General features: G+C 42.8%; 1 protein-coding gene across 18 annotated transcripts in view; it reads right to left on the bottom strand.

Moving 5' to 3' along the window:
• LOC311250402 (uncharacterized protein) overlaps positions 1-24,388 on the bottom strand; it is a 54,953-nt gene that overhangs the window by 14,263 nt on the left and 16,302 nt on the right. For 5 of the 18 annotated variants that reach the window (XM_084342051.1, XM_084342062.1, XM_084342061.1 and 2 more), the window contains exons 12-15: positions 15,401-15,622; positions 14,974-15,252; positions 14,615-14,827; positions 14,201-14,422 (exon numbers count right to left, since the gene is read on the bottom strand). In XM_084342051.1, the coding sequence (XP_084198177.1) occupies positions 14,201-14,422; positions 14,615-14,827; positions 14,974-15,252; positions 15,401-15,622 (936 nt within the window). Of the gene's footprint in view, positions 1-7,569; positions 8,259-8,343; positions 9,163-9,298; positions 9,364-9,526; positions 9,617-9,778; positions 9,847-9,953; positions 9,973-11,624; positions 11,709-11,948; positions 12,121-12,244; positions 13,067-13,309; positions 13,461-13,545; positions 13,641-13,828; positions 14,057-14,200; positions 14,423-14,614; positions 14,828-14,973; positions 15,253-15,400; positions 15,623-15,749; positions 15,902-15,984; positions 16,066-16,194; positions 16,306-16,602; positions 16,727-16,838; positions 17,021-17,113; positions 17,306-17,536; positions 17,748-19,103; positions 19,418-24,388 lie in introns of those variants that run through there. The other 13 variants (XM_084342068.1, XM_084342059.1, XM_084342057.1 and 10 more) reach the window with 12 other exon arrangements.

Genomic DNA, 24,388 nt, shown 5'->3' with positions numbered 1-24,388 from the left:
GACGACAACATGCAGCAGCAGGGAGCAGTGACCATGAACGGGGAATGGACAGAGTTGCCTGATTTATGTTTCTGTTCGTTGTTGCTTAAATACAAGAATGTAGCTAATAATACCTCACCCACTCCACACCTCATTCCAACTCCTTCCTTCAGCCTGTCGCTACAGGGTCCCTCTAGCAAGGACAAACTTAGTGAAAAAAATCATTCATCCGCCATCGTCATCATCAACAACTCACTATGAAGCCTTTTAAGGTCTTATTCTTTGTATTTTGTATTTATCTGTGATATTCCCATTTTATGTTTATCTGTTTACGTTTTGCTTTTATGTTTAACTGTGGTCTTTTTTTGTGCACACGTCAAAGACCCTAAAGACATCTGAGGTTGTGATTTTGCTCGCTCGCTGCAGCCACGGCTAATAAGCGGAGGCAGAAACAGTTACGCACAGCCTACAGAAGTTTCAACGTCCATACAAGCATTTAAGAAATGATTCTTATCAGTTCCATAATTCAGAGAGGATTTTTACTCAACGAAAAAATGTATAAAGATCAGTTTTTAGGTTGAAGACACGACAGCAGCACGTATGTCCAGACGCTGATGTGTGTCAGCTGGGGCAGCGGGTCGGTGATCAATAAGACACATGAGAGCATTATGACTGATGTATAGCTCCCCTGGTAGAGCAGCTCCCTCAGTAAGCAGAATCATCCGCTAGTATGGGTTAGAATCTCAGTATAGGCTGTACCTTTAGTTAATGAGTTTTCTTTTCTCATCATCATTATGATATCCTAAACACCGTGCTGCAGCTACTTGAATGAATCATCAGAGTTTGTGCAAATAATAATGATGATATATATACTACTATTTTATCAGTCACACGGCACCTACAAGGCTTATAGAAAGAAGAACTACGATGGGTCATGTTATGTGCAGCTTTCGATACAGGTTAACATTAAAATGAGAATTATTTATATATAAATGTTTTTCAATCTTTAAAAAAAATGTGGAACGTGCTTCAAATGAAATGATTTTATTAAAGAAATTCAACAGGTCAGTGCAGTGCAGTATATACTGTAGGCTAGGCTATTTAAAGCATAGTGAGTCCACCAGAGGATTTGCGTGGTGTTCGCAGGAACTCATTGATTTTGTCTATGCAGTCTTTCAAGTCCTTCATCTCCATCCCTGGAAATTGTCTCTTCAGGGTTTCGATGACAAAGTTTTTGATGTTTTGTGGGAGTTCTTGCTTGCCCCTTGATCCATCCCAGTTGGTGGTTTTGCACCAGGCTTTGTAGTTTTCACCTGAGATGATACTCTTGAACAGCAGGCACCCATACCTTCCCACTTGGCCGTGGCTCTGTTGTCGGATCCTAGCGTGGTCATGTGGTCCAACATCGCACAAGCTCACGTCAGGATGTTGACGGGGAATTTGGATGCTGTTGTTAAAGGTGAAGGACAGGGCCAATGGGGACATCTCCGCTTGTGAAAAGGCCGATTCAGGAGTTGAAGTGCTCCTGGGGATCGGTCTCACAGGCGTAGCAGGGACATTCCGGGTCCTCTGTTCAAGAGCAGCTTGCAGTTCTCCGAACCCAGCTCTCACCTCTTCCATAAGAGCTTGTCCCCCTCTCTGGCACTCGGAGTGGCTGGTCTCTTTGAGTCTTTGGTTCTCCTCTCTGAGGTTTTGGTTCTCCTCTCTGAGGTTTTGGTTCTCCGCTTTCATGGCCCCCAAGTCAGCTTTCAGGCTTGCAATATTGGCAAGCAGGGTCTCGTTCTCAGCAAGCAGTGCTTCTTGTTGGTTCTCTGCTGCGGCAATTGGAACGAATCTGTAACCAGAATAAGTATAATGTTACTGTAAGTCTACATTTAGTGCCAGATTATCACTGTGGTAACCATAGCCTAAACCTTGTAAAATGAGATGTGTTACAGTACCTGGGCTTCCCAAACTTCCAGCCAAGATGACGAACTGCTTTTCTCACTGAGCATAAACTGATGTTTATATTGTGCCTTCTTAGGAGAAGCGCTTTCACTTTTCTTGCAGGTAACTCGTCGTCCATTTTCAGGATGGAGTCTATTATTTCCATCACCTGACTGGTAGAGAGACATTGTTTCAATACATAGTTAGTACAATTGTGGGCTACATAACAATTTTGTATTGCAAAACCATGTGCAGAGTTTACACGTTTAAAGAACAAAAAGAAACAATACCTTGTCAGTTTACGCGGCGCATGGTTCTTCTTCTCAACAACAGCACGCCGACAATGACGTCGGATAGTGCGCAAGGAAGGTGTAACTCCAATCATCTTCAGATGTTTGGCGATAGCTTGAGTCGTCCAACCTCTCATCCGCAGACTCCTGATGAGCTCACTGGTTTGCGAGTTGATCACAGCCATCTCTGACATCGAGGTACCACATTTAGTCCGATACCACTATTTATTCTTGCTGAGTGGGCGTGGATTAGGCTACTTGGATTACTCCCTGCCTTGGTAATGTAATGAGCTTAATAGACACATTAGCACCTCCATTCATCTCTGACCAAATACTGTATGTGTGCTTGTGCATATGTACAGTATGTAGATACTTCACTTAAGTAGGCTACAGTAGCCTTCTCATTGTCAGGCAAAAGCACTGCCCCTACAGTACTTTACAGCTGTTCAACGTCAATTCTTTGAATAACCTGAAAATCGGTTCTTAATAGCTCTCCTCTCACACACATAGTTCACAGTTTTCAGTTCACAGAATTGTTGTCCTAAAAACACAGCATCCCTATTTCGTTCAGTAAAAATCCTCTCTGAATTATGGAACTGATTAGAATCATTTAGGTGGACGCGCCGCTGCACGTCACGGCGCGTTACAAAATGAATTCAAAACCTCTGGTCCGCTTCAGCACTGAGCTGAGGACAGCGACACAAGAGCCACAACTGGGCAACAAAGTCGCTGTCCTCAGCGCGCGGGGGTGGGGGAGGGGGGTAGATCCAGTGGTTTAGTCTGCGTGATACGCCAGTATACGCCCTATACTCGCTAGATTTCGTTTGTTTTTACCTGTTTCCATTGTCAATCCTAAGCAAATATTTATTATAGCAGCAAAAGGAAATGCGCAATAGTAAACCCACATTAGGTTCTCAAATCAGCTGCCACTCTGCAGGGACGGCGCGTGTCATAAGCCGTTGGAGACAAATATGTACACAAGCAGGAAAGCTGGTGCCGCGGCCGGCGGAGAATTAATGCTCATTTATTTGCTCAAACTTGGAGCCATATGTGATCATAATGATGACGATAAAAGAAAACACATTAACTCAAGGTACAACCGACTGTATACTGAGATTCTAACCCATACTAGCGGATGATTCTGCTTACTGAGGGAGCTGCTATACGAGGGGAGCTATACATCAGTCATAATGTTCTCATGTGTCTTATTGATCACCGACCCGCTGCCCCAGCTGACACACATCAGCGTCTACGTGCTGCTGTCGTGTCTTCAACCTAAAAACTGATCTTTATACATTTTTTCGTTGAGTAAAAATCCTCTCTGAATTATGGAACTGATACGAATCATTTCTTAATTGCTTGTATGGACGTTGAAACTTCTGTAGGCTGTGCGTAATTGTTTCTGCCTCCGCTTATTAGCCGTGGCTGCAGCGAGCGAGGCAAATCACAACCTCAGATGTCTTTAGGGTATCAGATATTATTATAGGCTATTCTTATATTTAAGCAACATCCAGTCAGGCCGTGATATAGGCTCACGGAGACGGACTGGGACAATAATTCAGGTCGGCAATTTTACCAATGAACAAATGTTCCTTAAAAAACAACTAATGTCCATATTTTAGCTCTACTGTAAAACAAAGAAAGCACAAGTGATTATCCAAGGTCACCCAGATAATTGAGGTGTCCCACCGCTGTGAAACAATCAGTCTGAATCAATCTGATACGGTTTAGCAGTCCCCCTCTCCATTCACTCTACCTGTAGCCTAAAACAGCGCCGCTCTCCATTGCAGCTACATTGTGGTCAAATGTGGAATTGTCCCAAAATCGTTTGAGCTGCAATTCAGTACTATGCTTCCACCTAGTGGCTACAGTTGTCACTTACATTTCCCGCGTTGCGTGAAACTCGCTCCCCGCGAGTGAAATGGCCACTTTGAAGTAGTAGGCCCACCTACTGTAGGTTCCATATTTTACACTGAGTATTGGAGCAGTGAAATATATTTGAAGACTTCAGTTATATGAAATATCAGTATATGTAAACAATCTATGTTTGTAATCTTATTCAGCTATTTACTTGCTTGGTGAACTGAAACACAAATGACCACTGCTCTCCAGCCGGTCCTGTGTTGCAAAGAATTCTGGGAGGGCGTTATCTAGTGTGTCTTCTGAGATTTATTGAAGCACCTTAGCATTAAAAGATGTACATTTCTTATCATGCCATGTCCACGTCATGAATGTGCTGGAAACAATTGTTACAGAAGAGAAAACAATAATAATCAAAATCAGAATCAGAAATACTTTATTGAGACTTTATTAAGTCTTAGAAAATAAGCGGAAAAATGAAAACTATAAATAAGCAAGAATAATAAAAATAGAATAAAAACATAAAAATTGTACATCTATACATACACAGTGTAATAAATAATGCTACAGTTGAAATATGGGTTATTGCACATTAAATACAAAAGAGGGAAGCAACGTTTCCAGAGTCCCCCTATTAACTCAGAGTGTCTGACACAGAGCGAGGAGTTGAACAGTTTGATGGCCACAGTCAGGAATGATTTCCTGTGGCGCTCTGTGGTGCATCTTGGTGGATTAGTCTAGTGCTGAATGTACTCCTGTGGCTGACCACCACGTCATGGAGTGGATGGGAGCCATTGTCCAAGATGCCATGTAACTTGGACAGCATCCTCCTCTCTGACACCACCGTCAGAGAGTCCAGTTCCACCCCCACAACGTCACTGGCCTTGCGGATCAGTCTGTTCAGACTTTTGGCATCCGCTACCCTCAGCCCCCTGCCCCCAGCACACAACAGCATAGAGTATAGCACTGGCCACCACAGACTCATAAAACATCCTGAGCATAGTCCGGCAGATGTTGAAGGACCTCAGCCGTCTTAGAAAATAGAGACAACTCTGTTCCTTCCTGTAGAGGGCGTTAGTGTTCTTTACCCAGTCCAGTTTATTATCAATATGGACCCCCAGATACTTATAATCCTCCACAATGTCCACACTGACCCCCTGGATGGAAACAGGGGTCAACGGCACCTTGGTCTTGCTCAGGTCCAGAACCAGTTCCTTGGTCTTCACATTGAGCTGTAGATGGTTCCGCTCACACCATGTGACACAGTTGTCCACAACAGTCCTGTACTCATCCTCAGGACCTTCACTGATACATCCAACTATTGCTGAGTCATCTGAGAACTTCTGGAGATGACAGGTCTCTGTGCAGTAGTTGAAGTCCGTGGTGTAGAGGGTGAAGAGAAAGGGAGAGAGGACAGTCTCCTGTGGGGCCCCGGTGTTGCTGACCACTCTGTCTGACACAGTGTTGTAAGCGCACATACTGTGGTCTGCCTGTCAGATAGTCAACAATCCAGGTCACAAGGGGGGAATCCACCTGCATGGCTGTCAGCTTCTCACCCAGTAGAGCTGGACGGATGGTGTTGAATGCACTGGAGAAGTCAAAACACATGACTCTCACAGTGCTCGCTGGTTTGTCCAGGTGGGCGTAGACACAAGTTGAGCAGGTAGATGATGGCATCCTCAACTCCAAGTTTGGGCTGATAGGCGAACTGTAGGGAGTCCAAGAGTGGTTTGACCAAGGGCCCGAGCTGCTCCAAGACGAGTCTCTCCAGAGTCTTCATGATGTGATAGACTCATTGTGAAAGAAGCGTCTGTATAAAGGTGGATAAATTCTTTTGAGTGTCACAGCCCCTGCAAAATGACTCCTTTCACTGTCATAATTTGAGCCGTTTGGCCAGATAACATTTGGAAAGTCTAGATTAAATTATTTTATCCATCATCAAGTTAGCCAGGGGCTAAACCGGAAGTTAGCCACCTTGGTCTGCGATCCAGGTATTTTCACAGCCGGGAAGTCAAACTTTTTTGGCTTTAAAACACCACTGAGCAGCTTTCCTAAGAATGACCAGGGCTCTGTGTCCAGTAATAAATGTCCTTGAATAGACTGCATCCCAAATTCCTTCCTTATTCACGCGCCACCACCGGATGTTGATAACACGTCATCACTTCACGTGGTGCAATTTAACGTCTTTACCCGGGTCTTATGTTTAGATCAGAGCTGAGCGTGATAAAAACCCATGTCTACTGCAGGGTTAATTGATCCGGGTGCATATGCAGAGTTTACACATTCCCATTGCACAAAAAATCCCGATCTTAGCAGGTTTAAGTTGGATTTCTGACCAGTAGAAAAGGGGTATTAGTTAACTGAAACACAGATGGCCATGGCTCTCCAGCCGGTCCTGTGTTGCTCTGTCCACAGTGATGGGCAGCAGCTCAGGCTGTAGAATGTAGAATATAAAGTATAAGAATAGTTTGATGAATAATCTCTGGATTACAAAATAATTAATATTATTTGCAGAAAGATAACCTTGAAGTATAAAATTAGTGATTACTATATAACTAAACAGGATTAGCATACTGCTATCCACAGTGAACAGCTGCAGCTCAGGTGATGAAGAGAGATAAGAAGAGGGAAACATAAATTATTGTTAGCTGGATAAATAATGTCTGGATTACAAAAAGGTTTAATATTCTATGCATAAAGATAACCTTAAATTATTAAATTAGTGATACTTAATAGCTAAACAGGATTAGCATACAGTATTTGTCTCCATTGAAATGAAATAAAACAAAAACAACTTGCAAACGAGCCTGTGCAGCACCTGAAAAAGCTGCATTTTATACATAACATGCAATTATGATGAATACATGTCAAAAATGCACTGCATCATATAATTCAGTCATATAATATGCAGTATGAAGAACTAAATCAGACCTGCTCTTGTGGCACAGTAGTTTGTAGGTCATGAATCTTGTGTTGTGCTGCAAAGCAGAGCTGGTTTACTTTAAAACTCTTTAAAACTGAATAGTTACTCTAACATATACTTGAATCTAAAGACATTGGTCATAAAATAATAATAACTTTAGTCTGCTTACATTTGGTTTTATTAAATATTATTAGGCTATAGAAGCAGCATCACTGTGGATTAACTCACTTTTTTCATCAAATTCACCCTTTGCATATTTGCTAGAAGTAGCACCCTGACATTATTTGTTTGTGTTGTTGTTTGGTTTGTTTACCTCGTATATGAAACACTTTCCCACTGATGAACCTCTGCAGTTATTGGCTTAAATGCCTGCTGTCGTTTCTGATACTTAATGTGTACTGAGCTTTGGCTCTTGTCTCTGTCTCATGTTAAACACAGCTTTATGTATTCTGTAGTATCATTTAGTAAAACTCCACTGTGAAAAAACACAATCATTTTGAAAAAATAAAAAATAAGCTAGTGTGATGCAACACAGTTATTTGTGTATTTACCATGTAATTGCAGAAAATGAATCATTTTGACCTGATTAAATATAGTTTAAAATGATTTACTTAAAATGATGGCAACTATCTTATCAATCTATACATACATCTATACATACATCTGTAAAACAATCTATACATACATCTGTAAAACAATCTATACATACATATATACATACATCTGTAAAACAATCTATACATACATCTTATCCATCTATACATACATCTATACATACATCTTATCTATCTATACATACATCTATACATACATCTGTAAAACAACCTATACATACATCTTATCCATCTATACATACATCTATACATACATCTGTAAAACAATCTATACATACATCTTATCTATCTATACATACATCTAAACATACATCTTATCTATCTATACATACATCTAAACATACATCTTATCTATCTATACATACATCTATACATACATCTGTAAAACAATCTAAACATACATCTCATCTATCTATACATACATCTTATCTATCTATACATACATCTATACATCTTCCTATACATAAATCTATACATACAACTAGACATTTATCTAAACATCTATCTGTACATCTATCTACACATCCATCGATCCATCTGCACGACATCCCAGAAGTCCACAGTGAGGAGAGGAGGGCCGCTGATGCTCTGCACTGGATGGACTTGGTGGAGGATCAAGCTGCTCCATCACCGGGTGATGCTCCACATCCTCTGATTGGTTGGACTCTGTTTGAGGAGGACAGAGATGTGACTGCTGCAAGAAGGCAGGGCTTACATTGTACTCCTGTGGCAGGTGATACATGTCACTCACATGCACGGTCACTGGAGTCTGTGTGTACGGTGGCCTCACCACGGCTGTCTACTGAAGTGTGCTGTGACAGGACTGGGACTGTCTGCGGGGGCGTGGTTCCTCTACAGCTCTCTGTGAGGTCGAGGCCTCCATCACAGCTGCCCGTGAGGTGGATGCCACTGGTGACACACAGCATCTAAAACGCTGCAACACCAACAAACAAAAACACAGATCAGGGCCACTACGTAGTAGAAATTAATGAGGTAATAACACAAACTCAGAAATATATTTTTTTTCCATAACTTAATAAACAAGCTGTTCTCAGAGGAAAATAAGGTCTCCAAAATGTTGAACTATTTGTACTCAATACCTTAAAATCTTCATTTTCTTGTTTGTAAAATCAATGTAGCTTAACAATTACATTTCTTCTAGTTTTCATCACATGTCCATGGCAGTCCTCACGTTCAGGAGCTTTTCTGCTCCCCCTCTTCCTCTTTTTGCCCGACACAAAAACAAACACGTCTTTACACTTTACATCTGACATCAGCCAATGAAAACGGTTAGCAGTGACTCTTGTCTAGTGATGTATGTGGTGATGCAAACATGTATGAGTTGTGTGTGAGCAGTGTGTACTTCCACAGTTTTGGCTGACAGACCAGCCAGGTGTCTCTGGGCGTGGAGCTCTTTTTCTCTGTCGGCCTGTTGGTAGTAAATGGCCTGCTCCTCCGCTGACAGTGACTTCCACTGTGGACAGAGGGACAACACACTGTTCGTTAGCACACACACACACACACACACACACACACACACACACACACACACACACACACACTATACACACTGACAACAGACACAAATATGCACACAGTTGATCATTAATGGTGTCATTCACTGTAAAGCGATAATGATTTAGACTGTAGAAAACATTTTTTTTTCAAGCATTGATCAAGTTTCTAACACTGACTGTCACACTTACTCTCTGTCCCAGGACTTTATTGACAGCTGCAGCAGCTCCTCTTAACATCCTCCTCAACAAGGGGCCTAACCCATGTAAAGACACTGATTATCAGAAATGTACAGATAATTAACAGTCACCTGAAATAAAACAACCGCTGATGGAATTCAGTTTAAAAAGACTGATGATGAGAAAGTCACAATAAGGAGAAAAGTACATGTTGATCAAAAGTGTCCACAGCAAACTTACTTTGAGTTGGAGGTGCTCGGCTGAGGAGCAGCAGGGACAGCAGGAGGAGGGAAAACTACAGCTGGAAGAGCGAACAACAGCTTTCCATTCCTACACAGGTAACAAGTCAGATGCACACATGATCAGACAGTAGAAATAGTGTGTGTGTGTGTGTGTGTGTGTGTGTGTGTGTGTGTGTGATGGTGCAAACTGAAGCTCTATAGCTGTGTGTACTGGTGTGTTTGTTTGCATTCGTGTGTGTGTGTTACTTACATCATTCCTGCACACTGCAGGTTGTGGTCAAAGCCTCCAGGGAACCTCACTACTGGTACCTTGTGATACTGTAAACACAAACACACACAGAACAGGTGCTTAGATGAGCTGCAATGGCGCCATGTGTCCACCAGGTGTCAGGATTTCCCCTCACAATTAATTATCATAAGTCTTTCAATGAGCTGCTGTCACATCTGTGGGATTAAAACACATCAGGATAGTCTACAGCATTCAGCCATTACATGTCTGCATGTTTCTGCTGAAGGACTGTGGAGGACTCAAAGTGCCAAAATGTCTTTTTCATTTGCTTTCCCATCTCATTTCAGGTTTGTATATTCATTTTAAAATGTTATCATTTATTTAGGCATTTTTAATGCATTTATTTCTGTATTATTTTCCCTTTGTGTTTGCCCCCGAGTTAAATCCACTAACTTAATTGTTTCAGTATATTTTCTTCTACATTTCCTTCACCAGTTTTCCCCCATAATGGAATAAATACATAATGAAATACAGAAGCACATTACACAATTATCAATTTTTGTTTTTATTTTATGAATTGATTAATGCCTCCATTCATTTGTTAAAGGAATAGTCCACTCTAAAACAAAATTCAGTCATTATCGACTCACCCACATGCTGATGAGATCTCCGGTGTAGTTTCTTATTCCTCAAAGTGCAGCTGGAGACCCGGGGTACCCTCCGACAATAATAATCCATTTAACGAGCATAAGTGGCGACCGAGAGGAAAAGGTCCATAAAACTACACAAAAACTTTGTAATATTCCTCCATACTGCTCGCCGGACAAGATGAACGAGACTCGCGATAGATACACACTGGTATTTACATCCTGCTGTGAGTGTCAAAGTGTCAAATCACTAGTGCAGCAGATCCCTCTTGTGTTTGTGTGTCGCACGGTCGCTCAAAGCAGGAAGTATACCAGTGTGTATCTATCGCGAGTCTCATTCATGTTGTCCGGCGCGGCTTCCGTAGTGCAATCGGCTGTGAGGGAGACTCGCGTGAAGGCGGAGCGTGCCTCCAGGCAGATGTAGCATAGTGACTCTTTACTGTTTAGGCTATAAATGTACTAAATGATGTTGTTTCGAGTAAACTCTGGATGTCGCCACTTCAGGACACTTGGATTGTGCAGTTTTATGGACCTTTTCATTTGGTCGCCACTTATGCTTGTATATGGATTATGGCTGCCGGAGGGTACCCCGGGTCTCCAGCTGCACTTTGAGGAGTAAGAAACTACACCTGACTTATCATCAGCATGTGGGTGAGTCTATAATGACTGAATTTTGTTTTAGAGTGAACTATTCCTTTAATATATTTTGATTTGGCGGATCCAGTCCTCCGTAATGCAGCATTGAATGAGTCCTAACTTGATTAAAACTGTGCTTCACCTCTGACTAGCTATAAAAAAGGAAATAACATCCACCTGTGAACTGTAGGTTTTATATTTATCATGTAGCAAATGATTTGTTGGGATGATAGACTGTCTAAGAAATGATGGCTAATTTTACTGTTTTACTGATGTTACTAACCTGCAGAGTCCTTTAATGTTAAGATGTACTTGGCCTCAGCCTGACACCAGAAACCCTCACAAAATATACAACTGAGTTTCAAGAGCACACAGCTTCACTTTCCTTTAAATAATTCTAAAATGTGCCATTTTTCTAAGGGACCTTTGAACCGGAACAACAGGACAAAGTCAGATTTTACTTGTGTTTCTCCTGTAAAGCTGCAACTGTTCCTGCACTGATGTCCTTCTTCTACAGCACAAAACCTCTGCTGCAACCAAACAGTGGAGATGTTCAGAGTGTGTGTGGTGAACCAGGGTCTTACTGTGTGTGGAGGAGCGGCAGGGTGACTGACGGCTGCTGCTGCGGGTATCAGGACGCCGTACACAGGCCGCTGATACAGCAGGAACTGTGGAGACAGAGAGAGAGAGAGAGATTTATCAAACCCATGACACCCTTCCTCCATACATGAAGACACAGAAGAATACAGACATTACATTCAGGAAAACAAAGTCATCTTACATTAAAATGAACATTTTTCCTGCCATCTTTTGCCACAAAGCACTGACCATTGGCAAATATCTGTATCAATACAGACATTGATCTAATTCTCATTACATCTTTGCCTAACCTATACTTAGTATCTCACCTGTGCCTGGATGTAAGCGTCTTGCAGACCTCCACCACGTAGTCTGACTGGACTGTGTGCAGGCACAGGTTCAGGCTGGGTGTTCAGTTCCAGCACAGCAGGGCCGGGAGGAGGAGGTGAAGGGATGGGTTGGAGGGATGGGTTGGTTGTCCAGTAGGTCAATAAAGGCGTCCTGGAGAGTAATAATAATAATAATAATACATTTAATTTATATCGTGCCTTTCAGGGTACCCAAGGATACTTAACAAAGTGAAACATACAAAACAAAGAATAGATGGTTACACAAAAATACATACAAGATAAAGAACTGGAAAAGTTGATTGTTGGGGCTGGACCAAGAGCTGATAGGCCTTATTGCAGAGAAGAGGTTTTTGAGTCTTATTTGAAGTTCTCCAGAGAAGTCTGTTTGTCTGTTGGAAGTCTGACCACAGTAGCAGAGGAGGGGGATACAGGAGCCAGGCGGTGAATAATCCTGAGGTTGTGGTGGAGGGAGGACCAGTGGAGTTGGATGTGTCGGATAGCCCAGAGAGTATTGAGCACGTCGGTTTGAAAGTTAGCGTAGCTAGGCTAACAGCTGATCGGCGGGGCTAACAGCTGATCGGCGGAGAAAGGTGAGTCTGTGAGCCAATTGTTCAGGTGTGCAGCCACAGTAGCAGAGGAGGGCGATACAGGAGCCAGGCGGTGAATAATCCTGAGGTTGGGGTGGAGGGAGGACCAGTGGAGTAATGTTGGATAGCCAGTAGAGTATTGAGCACGTTGGTTTGAAAGTTAGCGTAGCTCGGCTAACAGCTGATCGGCGGGGCTAACAGGTGATCAGCGTAGAAAGGTGAGTCTGTGAGCCAATTGTTCAGGTGTGCAGCCACAGTAGCAGAGGAGGGCGATACAGGAGCCAGGCGGTGAATAATCCTGAGGTTGTGGTGGAGGGAGGACCAGCGGAGTAATGTTGGATAGCCCACAGAGTATTGAGTACGCCAGTTTGAAAGTTAGCGTTGCTAGGCCAGCCGCTGATCAGCAGGGCTGACAGCTGATCAGCTGATCAGCGGAGAAAGGTGACGTCCACGGAGTCGACGGGGCAAATTGTTCAGGTGTGCAGCCTTCAAAGGATCATCTGCTGGTTTCTGGTCACACACATGGTAAAGAAGCTGCTTTAGAGACACTTGTACCAGGACTAACATATATTATATTCACTTAGAGATATATTGTACTTCACTGCATTTATATGACAGCAGATATGGACAAAATATATGACTGGTTAAGGAAAAAGTGATCATTTGTTACAGATTCAACTACTTAACATACGCGACAGGACACTGAAATGATAAATCATCACTAACTAACAAAGCACCACCTACAGGACTCACATCTCATCCTCATCCATATTCAGCATGGCCTCCAAATATCCCTAATCCTCCTCAGCACAGGAACAACATGAACCAAAGGTCTTCCTCATCCAGGAGAAGACACGTCTGAAGCGATTCTTCTTCTGACGCTTCCTCTTTGCTCCCGTGTTTTCTGAAAGTCAAAGGACATTAAAGACGTCAGCCGCCCTCCAAAATGCACAGCACTTCAGACACAACTGGAGGTGACTGTTACTTACCACATGAGCCTGAGTCCTCACATATTGAGGACTTCATGCTCCTTTCAGTGTTGGTCAGTGAGGACCCTGACGTCTCCTTCAGACCAGACTGAAAACTGAAAACACCAGAAAAAGTGAGAGTGATATTTCTGTTATTGTCATCACATCTTAAAGCTGCAACAAGGACTTTTCATTTTTGTTGTTACTGAGGCTCCTGCACACCAAAATATCCTGTAGTAAAGATCTTGATCTGGCTATCGTGTGGTTCTGATACAGGTTCTGATACTATTTTTCATCATCTCACCTGACTGCACTCTCCTGACCTTCCTGCATCAGCGTGTTCTCAGCAGTCGCAGGCCGAACCAGGATCACACCTGATGGCAGAAATGTGGGAGATGGCGTGCAGTCGTCTGGTTGGATGTTAATGATGTCATCATCCGTCAGAGGAGGGGCAGCAGGCTCACAGTCAACGTCCTCACTCGAGGAAGTGAATTCTGTACTTCCCGAGATGTTGAAAATAAAAGTCCTGCCACTGAACATGAAAACACACACACACAGAAGGATCCTGTTATTGTCGTGACATCTTCTAGAATCATGTCTCTGCTATTATTTCTGGCGATCTGAACTTTTTTCTCATCTGAGAAATGGGTGTTGTGACCAGAGGGAGACATCTCACCTGACTTCGCTCCCCTGATCTTCCTTCAGAGGAGTGGCAGCAGTTTGTGTGAGTTTGGCTGCTGCAGGCTGAACCCAAGTAAGAGTGGAAGATGGCCACGTCGTAGTAAGAGTGGGGCGTCTTTTAGGACTCAGGACTGACTTCTTTGGTCTCAGAATCTTCTCAAGGTTCTGCTTGGATTGCTCTGTCTTGCGTGGACGGAATGCTGCCAAAGCCCCATTGCTACAAAAAGACACACTCACTGTTACACTGACAATGTAAGTGCTGCCATTGAACATGAAAACACACACACACAGAATGATCCTGTTATTGTCATGACATCTTCAAGAATCATGTCTCTGCTATTATTTCTGGCGATCTGAACTTTTTTCTCATCTGAGAAATGGGTGTTGTGACCAGAGGAAGACATCTCACCTGACATCGCTCCCCTGACCTTCCTGCATCAGCGCAGGCCGAACCAGGATCACACCTGATGGCAGAAATGTGGGAGATGGAGTGCAGTCGTCTGGTTGGACGTTAATGATGTCATCATCCGTCAGAGGAGGGGCAGCAGGCTCACAGTCAACGTCCTCACTTGAGGAAGTGAATTCTGTACTTCCCGAGATGTTGAAAATGTAAGTGCTGCCACTGAACATGAAAACACACACACACACAGAATGATCCTGTTATTGTCGTGACATCTTCAAGAATCATGTCTCTGCTATTATTTCTGGCGATCTGAACTTTTTTCTCATCTGAGAAATGAGTGTTGTGACCAGAGGAAGACATCTCACCTGACTTCGCTCCCCTGACCTTCCTGCATCAGCGTGTTCTCAGCAGTCGCAGGCCGAACCAGGATCACACCTGATGGCAGAAATGTGGGAGATGGCGTGCAGTTGTCTGGTCGGACGTTGATGATGTCATCATCTGTCAGAGGAGGGGCAGCAGGCTCTGGTCGGACGTTGATGATGTCATCATCTGTCAGAGGAGGGGCAGCAGGCTCACAGTTAAAGTCCTCACTCGAGGAAGTGAATGCTGAAGTTCCCGAGGTGTTGAAAATGTAAGTGCTGCCACTGAACATGAAAACACACACACACACACAGAATGATCCTGTTATTGTCATGACATCTTCAAGAATCATGTCTCTGCTATTATTTCTGGCGATCTGAACTTTTTTCTCATCTGAGAAATGGGTGTTGTGACCAGAGGAAGACATCTCACCTGACTTCGCTCCCCTGACCTTCCTTCAGAGGAGTGGCAGCAGTTTGTGTGAGTTTGGCTGCTGCAGGCTGAACCCAAGTAAGAGTGGAAGATGGCCACGTCGTAGTAAGAGTGGGGCGTCTTTTAGGACTCAGGACTGACTTCTTTGGTCTCAGAATCTTCTCAAGGTTCTGCTTGGATTGCTCTGTCTTGCGTGGACGGAATGCTGCCAAAGCCCCATTGCTACAAAAAGACACACTCACTGTTACACTGATGTCCCAGAAACACGACAGGACACTGATCAAATGATAAATTATCACTAACTAACAAAGCACCACCTACAGGACTCACGTCTCACACACACACTTACTTTGGGTAATGGTAGTCTTTAATAAATAGATGAGTGAGGACTTCACAGGGAGTGATCCTCTCATCCGCATCCACCTTCAGCATGGCCTTCAGGAGCTCGATGCACTGCTCTCGCTCTGCGGCCTCAGTTTCATTATTTTCCTCAAGACGCATCTAGTTGAGGAAACAACTGGTCAAATCCACCATCATGAAAAGACAATCGATCACAGTGACAATGAAAGTTACTTCACACTTACTTCTTTGAGATTGTCCAGAGACTGGAGCTTGTGGTCCTCGTTAACACTGCTGAGGTGACATCTGAAAAACTCCAAAGATGTCTGAAAGAAGGTTCAAAGTGTTTGTATCAGTGTTCCTCAAAATCAGTCTGAATGAATGACTGCTGAGAAACGTAAACAAGAAAATATTCTGATAAAAGATCAAAGGTCAGAGAGGGTTCACTGTGGTACCTTGAGCTCCCAGTTGTTGGAATCAGTCCTCTTAAAGAGGTTCTTTGTCTTTATACCAGCATTGAGAAGGCGGTCCGCTGGCTGACCCAGGATATCAATAATGCACTGCAGCTGGAGATGAAACACAGCATCACATCAAAATATGCAAGAGGAAGCAGAATATTGTTCTCAGGAGGGCAACGTCATGAATCGCCATATCTGAATGGCCAGCTCTCATCGGCTGGTTAGGTTTTGGCACGAGGAGATGATTTCTCATTCCCTATTTTCTTTAAATTTCCTTTTGATTCCCAGCTTAAGATTTCTCATCATACATGTGGGATGTATATGGACACTAAAAACCACATGCAAGAGCGAAGACACACAAGTACGAGTAACTGACAAATTGTCTGACTATGGGAGAAGACTTACTTGTGCATGCTCAGAGCGTCCTTTGAACGGTAGTTTGCCGCAGATCATTACGAACAAAAGACAGCCCAGGGACCACGTGTCAATGGCCTCAGAAAATGGACAGCCCAACAAAATTTCTGGAGACCTGAATGTGGAGGAGAAATATCACACAGGATGTTTACACTGTCAGACTTGGCAAGGGAGCAATAAATGGTAAACTACTCACTCACTCCAGTGTAATAATAAAAATAACCTACCTAAAAGCCAGTGGTTGTAGGAGTGCTCCCTGGCTGGCTTCTGATCTGGAAATGGCACCACCGAAGTCAATCAGCTTGATTCTGAAGGGTCGTCTTTGGTGATTCACCATCATTATGTTGTGGAGATGCACGTCACCGTGGATCACCCCGATCCCCTTCAGCGCGTCTAATGCTTTAGCCATCTGAAAGTACAAGGTTGGTAAGAATGTACCAAAGCCTAAAAGTGACAGAGTGCTCAGTGCTTTGCTTTCCATCTGACAGTGCCCAGTTCATACCTGCTGGATGATGGTTCTGATGTCAATCAGAGGCATAGGCGCAAAACCTGTCTTTGCAAGGTAGTTGCCTAGGCTGATATCCAGCACCTCAAACACGATTGCCTTTCCATGCTTGATTTGAAAGCAATCGATGAACTCGACAATGTTATGTTGTTCGAGTTTGAGACGCTTGAACCGTCTCAGCATGGACACCTACAGACACACGGCAAGTTTGACATGATTAGTTTTTTACAGTCAGTTAATGTGTTAACGTGTGAAGAACTTAGTGTACAGAGAATCACTATATTTTTACATAGTGACGTTTGTTATTAACTTAAAGTAGCTTAAAGTAAAAGGAGCTGCTTGTTTGCACGAGGCGCTTACTGCACCTCTGACTATACAATATCTTTTACAACCGGGAACACCAAAACCAACACCTCCCACCTCATTGATGAAGTCCCTGTCGAAGAATTTAGGAATCTTCACAGCCACGGTCTGTTTGATGTCCTTTCGCCAACATTTCAACACCTTGCCAAAGCAGCCCTCTCCCAAAACGTCCAGGACCTCATATCCGCTGGGGAGCTGGACGGGTTTCATCTGGGAAGATGAGATGGACGCCTTGAATACACTGGAGCCCATTTTGTCTCTCAGAATACTGAAACAAAAGGAGAAGTTACTTTCATTCCCTTCGAAGGACCATAACAATGTTTCAGATATTGAGTATATTTATTTTTGCTACCATCTGACGGTTTCTACCCCGTCAATGACTAGGTGACACAAAAAGTCTTTAAAAAGACAACCATGTATTTATTTCATATTCCACGTTTCAGTGGTCATCTGATCGTCTCTGTTTTCTGAGCAAAATCAGGGGAATTTCCACTAAATGTTAATGATTTTTACAGGTATCTACAAATAAGAGATTTCTATGAAAAACAGATAAAACCATGAAAAACCAAAATCCAGATTTGAGAAGTCTGGATACAGTGGTTTTTGACCTGGACCAGGTCTAATGTGGTCTATATGCTGAGAAAACGGTGAAATCTGCCTTTATTGCATTTTCACAAATAGAATGAAGGTTTCACAGATCAGAAACTGTGTTATAATGAATGTTTAGCCTCTGTAGGATAATCTAATCCAAATCTCATCTCTTCCCAATTTTTTCAATACCAACAGTGCTGACTGAGCACAGCAGTGAAAAGTCCTTCAAAAAATATGATCAACTGTGAACTTGAACTCTCTCCGACAACATATCCGGTTACACTTTAAGTTCAGTTTCAACAATTATAGCAGCAAACAGAGCTGCACACAGAGAGACGGCCCTGGTGTGTTTACGTGCTCATCTCCTCACGTTCCATCGTCTCCAGTGCACGAGACAAAAACGTTGTTGTTTTTTGGCATTTCTCAAAAAAAGTCCGGTCCTCATCTTTCCCCCTCAATTTTGTTGTTGTTACATTACAGAGGAGGATTTTACATCTTAAACCTGTGATTAGCTCATAAAATATGATGCAGTGTTACAGATTACACATACACATTATAACAGTCTATCATGTAAAGTAAGTAGGCCTATCATCCAAGAACACAACCATTTGCCCAAAGTCCCATTTATATATCTGCCACAACCTTTGTTGCGCAGTTGTTGTTTTTTGGCATTTTTCAAAAAAAGTCCCGTCCTCATCTTTTCCCCTCAATTTTCCTCATTAAATATGTAAAAATGGATGCCCTCAACAATAATAACAGCATTTAAAAATCACTACACAACCGTGAACACATTCCTCACCTGTGGCGGGACTTTCAGCACATTCTTATCATCTAAAAATCATTTTCCATGGAGAAACGTCAGTGTCACCCAAAACTGACTTTTCCTGGAAAGCTAGCTAAAATGCTATCAATATCCTATCTGTAAATTCAACAATTTACCAAGAGTATAATGCACATTGTCAACCGAAACCCACTTCTACACGTTTAAGAAGATGAATAAATACATTTGGTGTGATAATTAAAGATGTCCTACCTGCAGAGACTCTGGACAGCAGGTGCCTCCCACAGGGGGTCCACCAGAAACCACTTCTCCAGCAGTTAAAGGTGGTCCACGCTCTGCGGTAGTAGTAGTAGTAGTAGTAGTAGTAGTAGAGCAAAGTAATCCACAAGGTTTTTTAGAAAAAAAAGTCTTTCAGGTGATCAGGTATAATCCAAAGGTTTGGCTGAGAAGAAGTTTTCCAGTCTATCAGGTTTTCAAGAGATTGAAACTTTCCAACAGCAGATCCGCAGTAGGTCAACTTATCAAAGTTTAATGTGCGAACAGGGAAATGGCCGCCGGGCTGCAGCTTTTATAGCTCTGGTCAACGTTCTGTTTCCATGGCCTCCAGTGACGCGCGTGCGTGTGTACGTGCGTGTGCGTGATGGAGTGACAGATTCTGTGCAGCAAATTGATTTATTTAGTTTTCTTGTGTAAAATGTCCTCATTCAATAATATGTCATTTAAATGTGTCTATAATGTAACTTCATTCATGCCAATAAAGTTTATTTGAATTGACAGATGTAAACTGTGGGATTTGTGTGTGTGCAGCAGGTGTTTCTACCAGAGCTCCACTCATAATCTTCACTTTGTGAGGGTCTAAAATAATGAAGGTTAGGACAGAGATTAATAAATACATAATAAACAAGAGAGAGAAAGAGGGAGAGAGGCTTCTGGAGGCGCCTGCCTGCCTCATCCTATGGAAGCATGTTTCCACCAGTTAAAGAAAGAAAAATTATATATTAAAAAAAAGTCAAAATCACGAGATAAAAAGTCACAGTATGAAATAAAAAGTCAAATTACTATTATAGACATGTCAAATTAAAGAGCCACCCACCCTCCAGAGAACAAAGCGTCACACACAGCATTAAAATGAATAATAGTTATGTCCATTAATATCCATAAATGGAGCACAACGCAGAACATGTTTTCTGTTTTGTGCCTTTATTTAGTGTAATAAAAGTGGGTTATATGCAGTCAAGTGGTTTTTCTATGTAATTTCTGTTAATTTCCTATTATATATTTTCTATTGTTAACAGGCAAGACCAGTTAATCCTGTTGAAATACACCGATCAGGCGAAACATTATGACCACCTGCCTAATATTGTGAAGGTTCCCCTTGTGCAGCCAAAACATCTCTGACCTGTCAAGACATGGACTTCAGACCTCTGAGGGGGTCCTGTGGTGTCTGGCACCAGGGCGTTTTATAGTGGATCCTCTGGGTCCAGGATGACATGAACTCCAGATTCTAGCAGTATTAAAGTGGTCCCATATTTCATTTTACGCTATTCTTACACTGTGTTATTGCTACTTTTACTTAAAAACAAGATCTGTTTACTTCTTCCACGTCTGCCATCGACTTATTCCCTCATAGATGTGTGTTGATAGGAAGAGTTGTGTGTGTATGTGTGTGAGTTTTCACAGCCTTCTCTCCTTTGTGAAGTGCTTACAACCTGTCCAGTGTGCTCATCTTCCTACTCCCCTGATCATTGATGGTTTTACCAGATCTCTTGGATATGTGGGAATTTTAAAAGATCTGTTCTGCATTCTACAAATGAATCCAGACCATCAGTGTACCTGCTTGTTCAAAGAGCCTCCTGGTGACAAAGTTGTAGGAGCAGTTTCACAACAATGCACCTGATTCACCTGATTCACATGAACATCGCTGAGGTTATAATCACATCTCACAGCAGACTGTGTCACTTCAGATGTCTGAGTGTTTTATTGATTGTGACCAGTTGTATTGAGATAGCATGGTGACAAAGTGAGTTCAGTGGACTGCTGTGCTGCTGCCTTTGTGTGCTTTGGTTGACGTCCTCTCTCAGGACTGCCAGGGACACGGGTGGAGTCCTGCCCTGTGACACCAACATAAATATGTTCCAGCGGTTTTTATTATGTAGGAAGGAAAATAGCTTTTCAGTTCAATTCAAACCTTTATTTAAGCCTCAGATAACCGAGGTGTTCCTTATTTTGACTTAGTTTAAATCATTTGAAAAGAACAATACTAATGGCACACTGAGGTGCAGTGTTTTGAGATCATCTTCTTGACTTGTTCAGGGGTAGTGAGAGTATTGATATGAACACAAGGGTTATCACTATACAGTACCAGTGGACTATTAAGTGTTGGTCTGCAGACTGAATCATCTCTAATGTATCTAACATTCTGTCACAGGTCATTTTAGCCTAGAGAAGATTCATACAGTAGGTAGCCCACTACTTCGTTGTGGCCGAGTTCACGCGTGATTCTCGCCTTTTTAGTGGAGGATCAATTGTGTTTTCATGAGAAGCGGCAATGTGCCCAAACAACCACCAGGTGGCATCTGTGAGCAGGAGGACGACAACATGCAGCAGCAGGGAGCAGTGACCATGAACGGGGAATGGACAGAGTTGCCTGATTTATGTTTCTGTTCGTTGTTGCTTAAATACAAGAATGTAGCTAATAATACCTCACCCACTCCACACCTCATTCCAACTCCTTCCTTCAGCCTGTCGCTACAGGGTCCCTCTAGCAAGGACAAACTTAGTGAAAAAAATCATTCATCCGCCATCGTCATCATCAACAACTCACTATGAAGCCTTTTAAGGTCTTATTCTTTGTATTTTGTATTTATCTGTGATATTCCCATTTTATGTTTATCTGTTTTCGTTTTGCTTTTATGTTTAACTGTGGTCTTTTTTTGTGCACACGTCAAAGACCCTAAAGACATCTGAGGTTGTGATTTTGCTCGCTCGCTGCAGCCACGGCTAATAAGCGGAGGCAGAAACAGTTACGCACAGCCTACAGAAGTTTCAACGTCCATACAAGCATTTAAGAAATGATTCTTATCAGTTCCATAATTCAGAGAGGATTTTTACTCAACGAAAAAATGTATAAAGATCAGTTTTTAGGTTGAAGACACGACAGCAGCAGGTATGTCCAGACGCTGATGTGTGTCAGCTGGGGCAGCGGGTCGGTGATCAATAAGTCACATGAGAGCATTATGACTGATGTATAGCTCCCCTGGTAGAGCAGCTCCCTCAGTAAGCAGAATCATCCGCTAGTATGGGTTAGAATCTCAGTATAGGCTGTACCTTTAGTTAATGAGTTTTCTTTTCTCATCATCATTATGATATCCTAAACACCGTGCTGCAGCTACTTGAATGAATCATCAGAGTTTGTACAAATAATAATGATGATATATATACTACTATTTTATCAGTCACACGGCACCTACAAGGCTTATAGAAAGAAGAACTACGATGGGTCATGTTATGTGCAGCTTTCGATGCAGGTTAACATTAAAATGAGAATTATTTATATATAAATGTTTTTCAATCTTTAAAAAAAATGTGGAACGTGCTTCAAATGAAATGATTTTATTAAAGAAATTCAACAGGTCAGTGCAGTGCAGTATATACTGTAGGCTAGGCTATTTAAAGCATAGTGAGTCCACTAGAGGATTTGCGTGGTGTTCGCAGGAACTCATTGATTTTGTCTATGCAGTCTTTCAAGTCCTTCATCTCCATCCCTGGAAATTGTCTCTTCAGGGTTTCGATGACAACGTTTTTGATGTTTTGTGGGAGTTCTTGCTTGCCCCTTGATCCATCCCAGTGGTTTTGCACCAGGCTTTGTAGTTTTCGCCTGAGATGATACTCTTGAACAGCAGGCACCCATACCTTCCCACTTGGCCGTGGCTCTGTTGTCGGATCCTAGCGTGGTCATGTGGTCCAACATCGCGCAAGCTCACGTCAGGATGTTGACGGGGAATTTGGATACTGTTGTTAAAGGTGAAGGACACGGCCAATGGAGACATCTCCGCTTGTGGAAAAGCCGATTCAGGAGTTGAAGTGCTCCTGGGGATCGGTCTCACAGGCGTAGCAGGGACATTCCGGGTCCTCTGTTCAAGAGCAGCTTGCAGTTCTCCGAACCCAGCTCTCACCTCTTCCATAAGAGCTCTGGCACTCGGAGTGGCTGGTCTCTTTGAGTCTTTGGTTCTCCTCTCTGAGGTTTTGGTTCTCCGCTTTCATGGCCCCCAAGTCAGCTTTCAGGCTTGCAATATTGGCAAGCAGGGTCTCGTTCTCAGCAAGCAGTGCTTCTTGTTGGTTCTCTGCTGCGGCAATTGGAACGAATCTGTAACCAGAATAAGCATAATGTTACTGTAAGTCTACATTTAGTGCCAGATTATCACAGTGGTAACTATAGCCTAAACCTTGTAAAATGAGATGTGTTACAGTACATTTGGTCCGATGCCACTATTTATTCTTGCTGAGTGGGCGTGGATTAGGCTACTTGGATTACGCCCTGTCTTGGTAATGTAATGAGCTTAATAGACACATTAGCACCTCCATTCATCTCTGACCAAATACTGTATGTGTGCTTGTGCATATGTACAGTATGTAGATACTTCACTTAAGTAGGCTACAGTAGCCTTCTCATTGTCAGGCAAAAGCACTGCCCCATACAGTAGCCTACTTTACAGCTGTTCAACGTCAATTCTTTGAATAACCTGAAAATCGGTCCTTAATAGCTCTCCTCTCACACACATAGTTCACAGTTTTCAGTTCACAGAATTGTTGTCCTAAAAACACAGCATCCCTATTTCATTCAGTAAAAATCCTCTCTGAATTATGGAACTGATTAGAATCATTTAGGTGGACGCGCCGCTGCACGTCACGGCGCGTTACAAAATGAATTCAAAACCTCTGGTCCGCTTCAGCACTGAGCTGAGGACAGCGACACAAGAGCCACAACTGGGCAACAAAGTCGCTGTCCTCAGCGCGCGGGGGTGGGGGAGGGGTAGATCCAGTGGTTTAGTCTGCGTGATACGCCAGTATACGCCCTATACTCGCTAGATTTCGTTTGTTTTTACCTGTTTCCATTGTCAATCCTAAGCAAATATTTATTATAGCAGCAAAAGGAAATGCGCAATAGTAAACCCACATTAGGTTCTCAAATCAGCTGCCACTCTGCAGGGACGGCGTGTGTCATAAGCCGTTGGAGACAAATATGTACACAAGCAGGAAAGCTGGTGCCGCGGCCGGCGGAGAATTAATGCTCATTTGCTCATTTATTTGCTCAAACTTGGAGCCATATGTGATCATAATGATGACGATAAAAGAAAACACATTAACTCAAGGTACAACCGACTGTATACTGAGATTCTAACCCATACTAGCGGATGATTCTGCTTACTGAGGGAGCTGCTATACGAGGGGAGCTATACATCAGTCATAATGTTCTCATGTGTCTTATTGATCACCGACCCGCTGCCCCAGCTGACACACATCAGCGTCTACGTGCT

This window comes from Pagrus pagrus, assembly GCF_965226575.1.
Source record: "Pagrus pagrus genome assembly, chromosome: 21".
Lineage (NCBI taxonomy): Eukaryota > Metazoa > Chordata > Actinopteri > Spariformes > Sparidae > Pagrus > Pagrus pagrus.
This window is presented reverse-complemented; position numbering and strand designations above follow the sequence as displayed.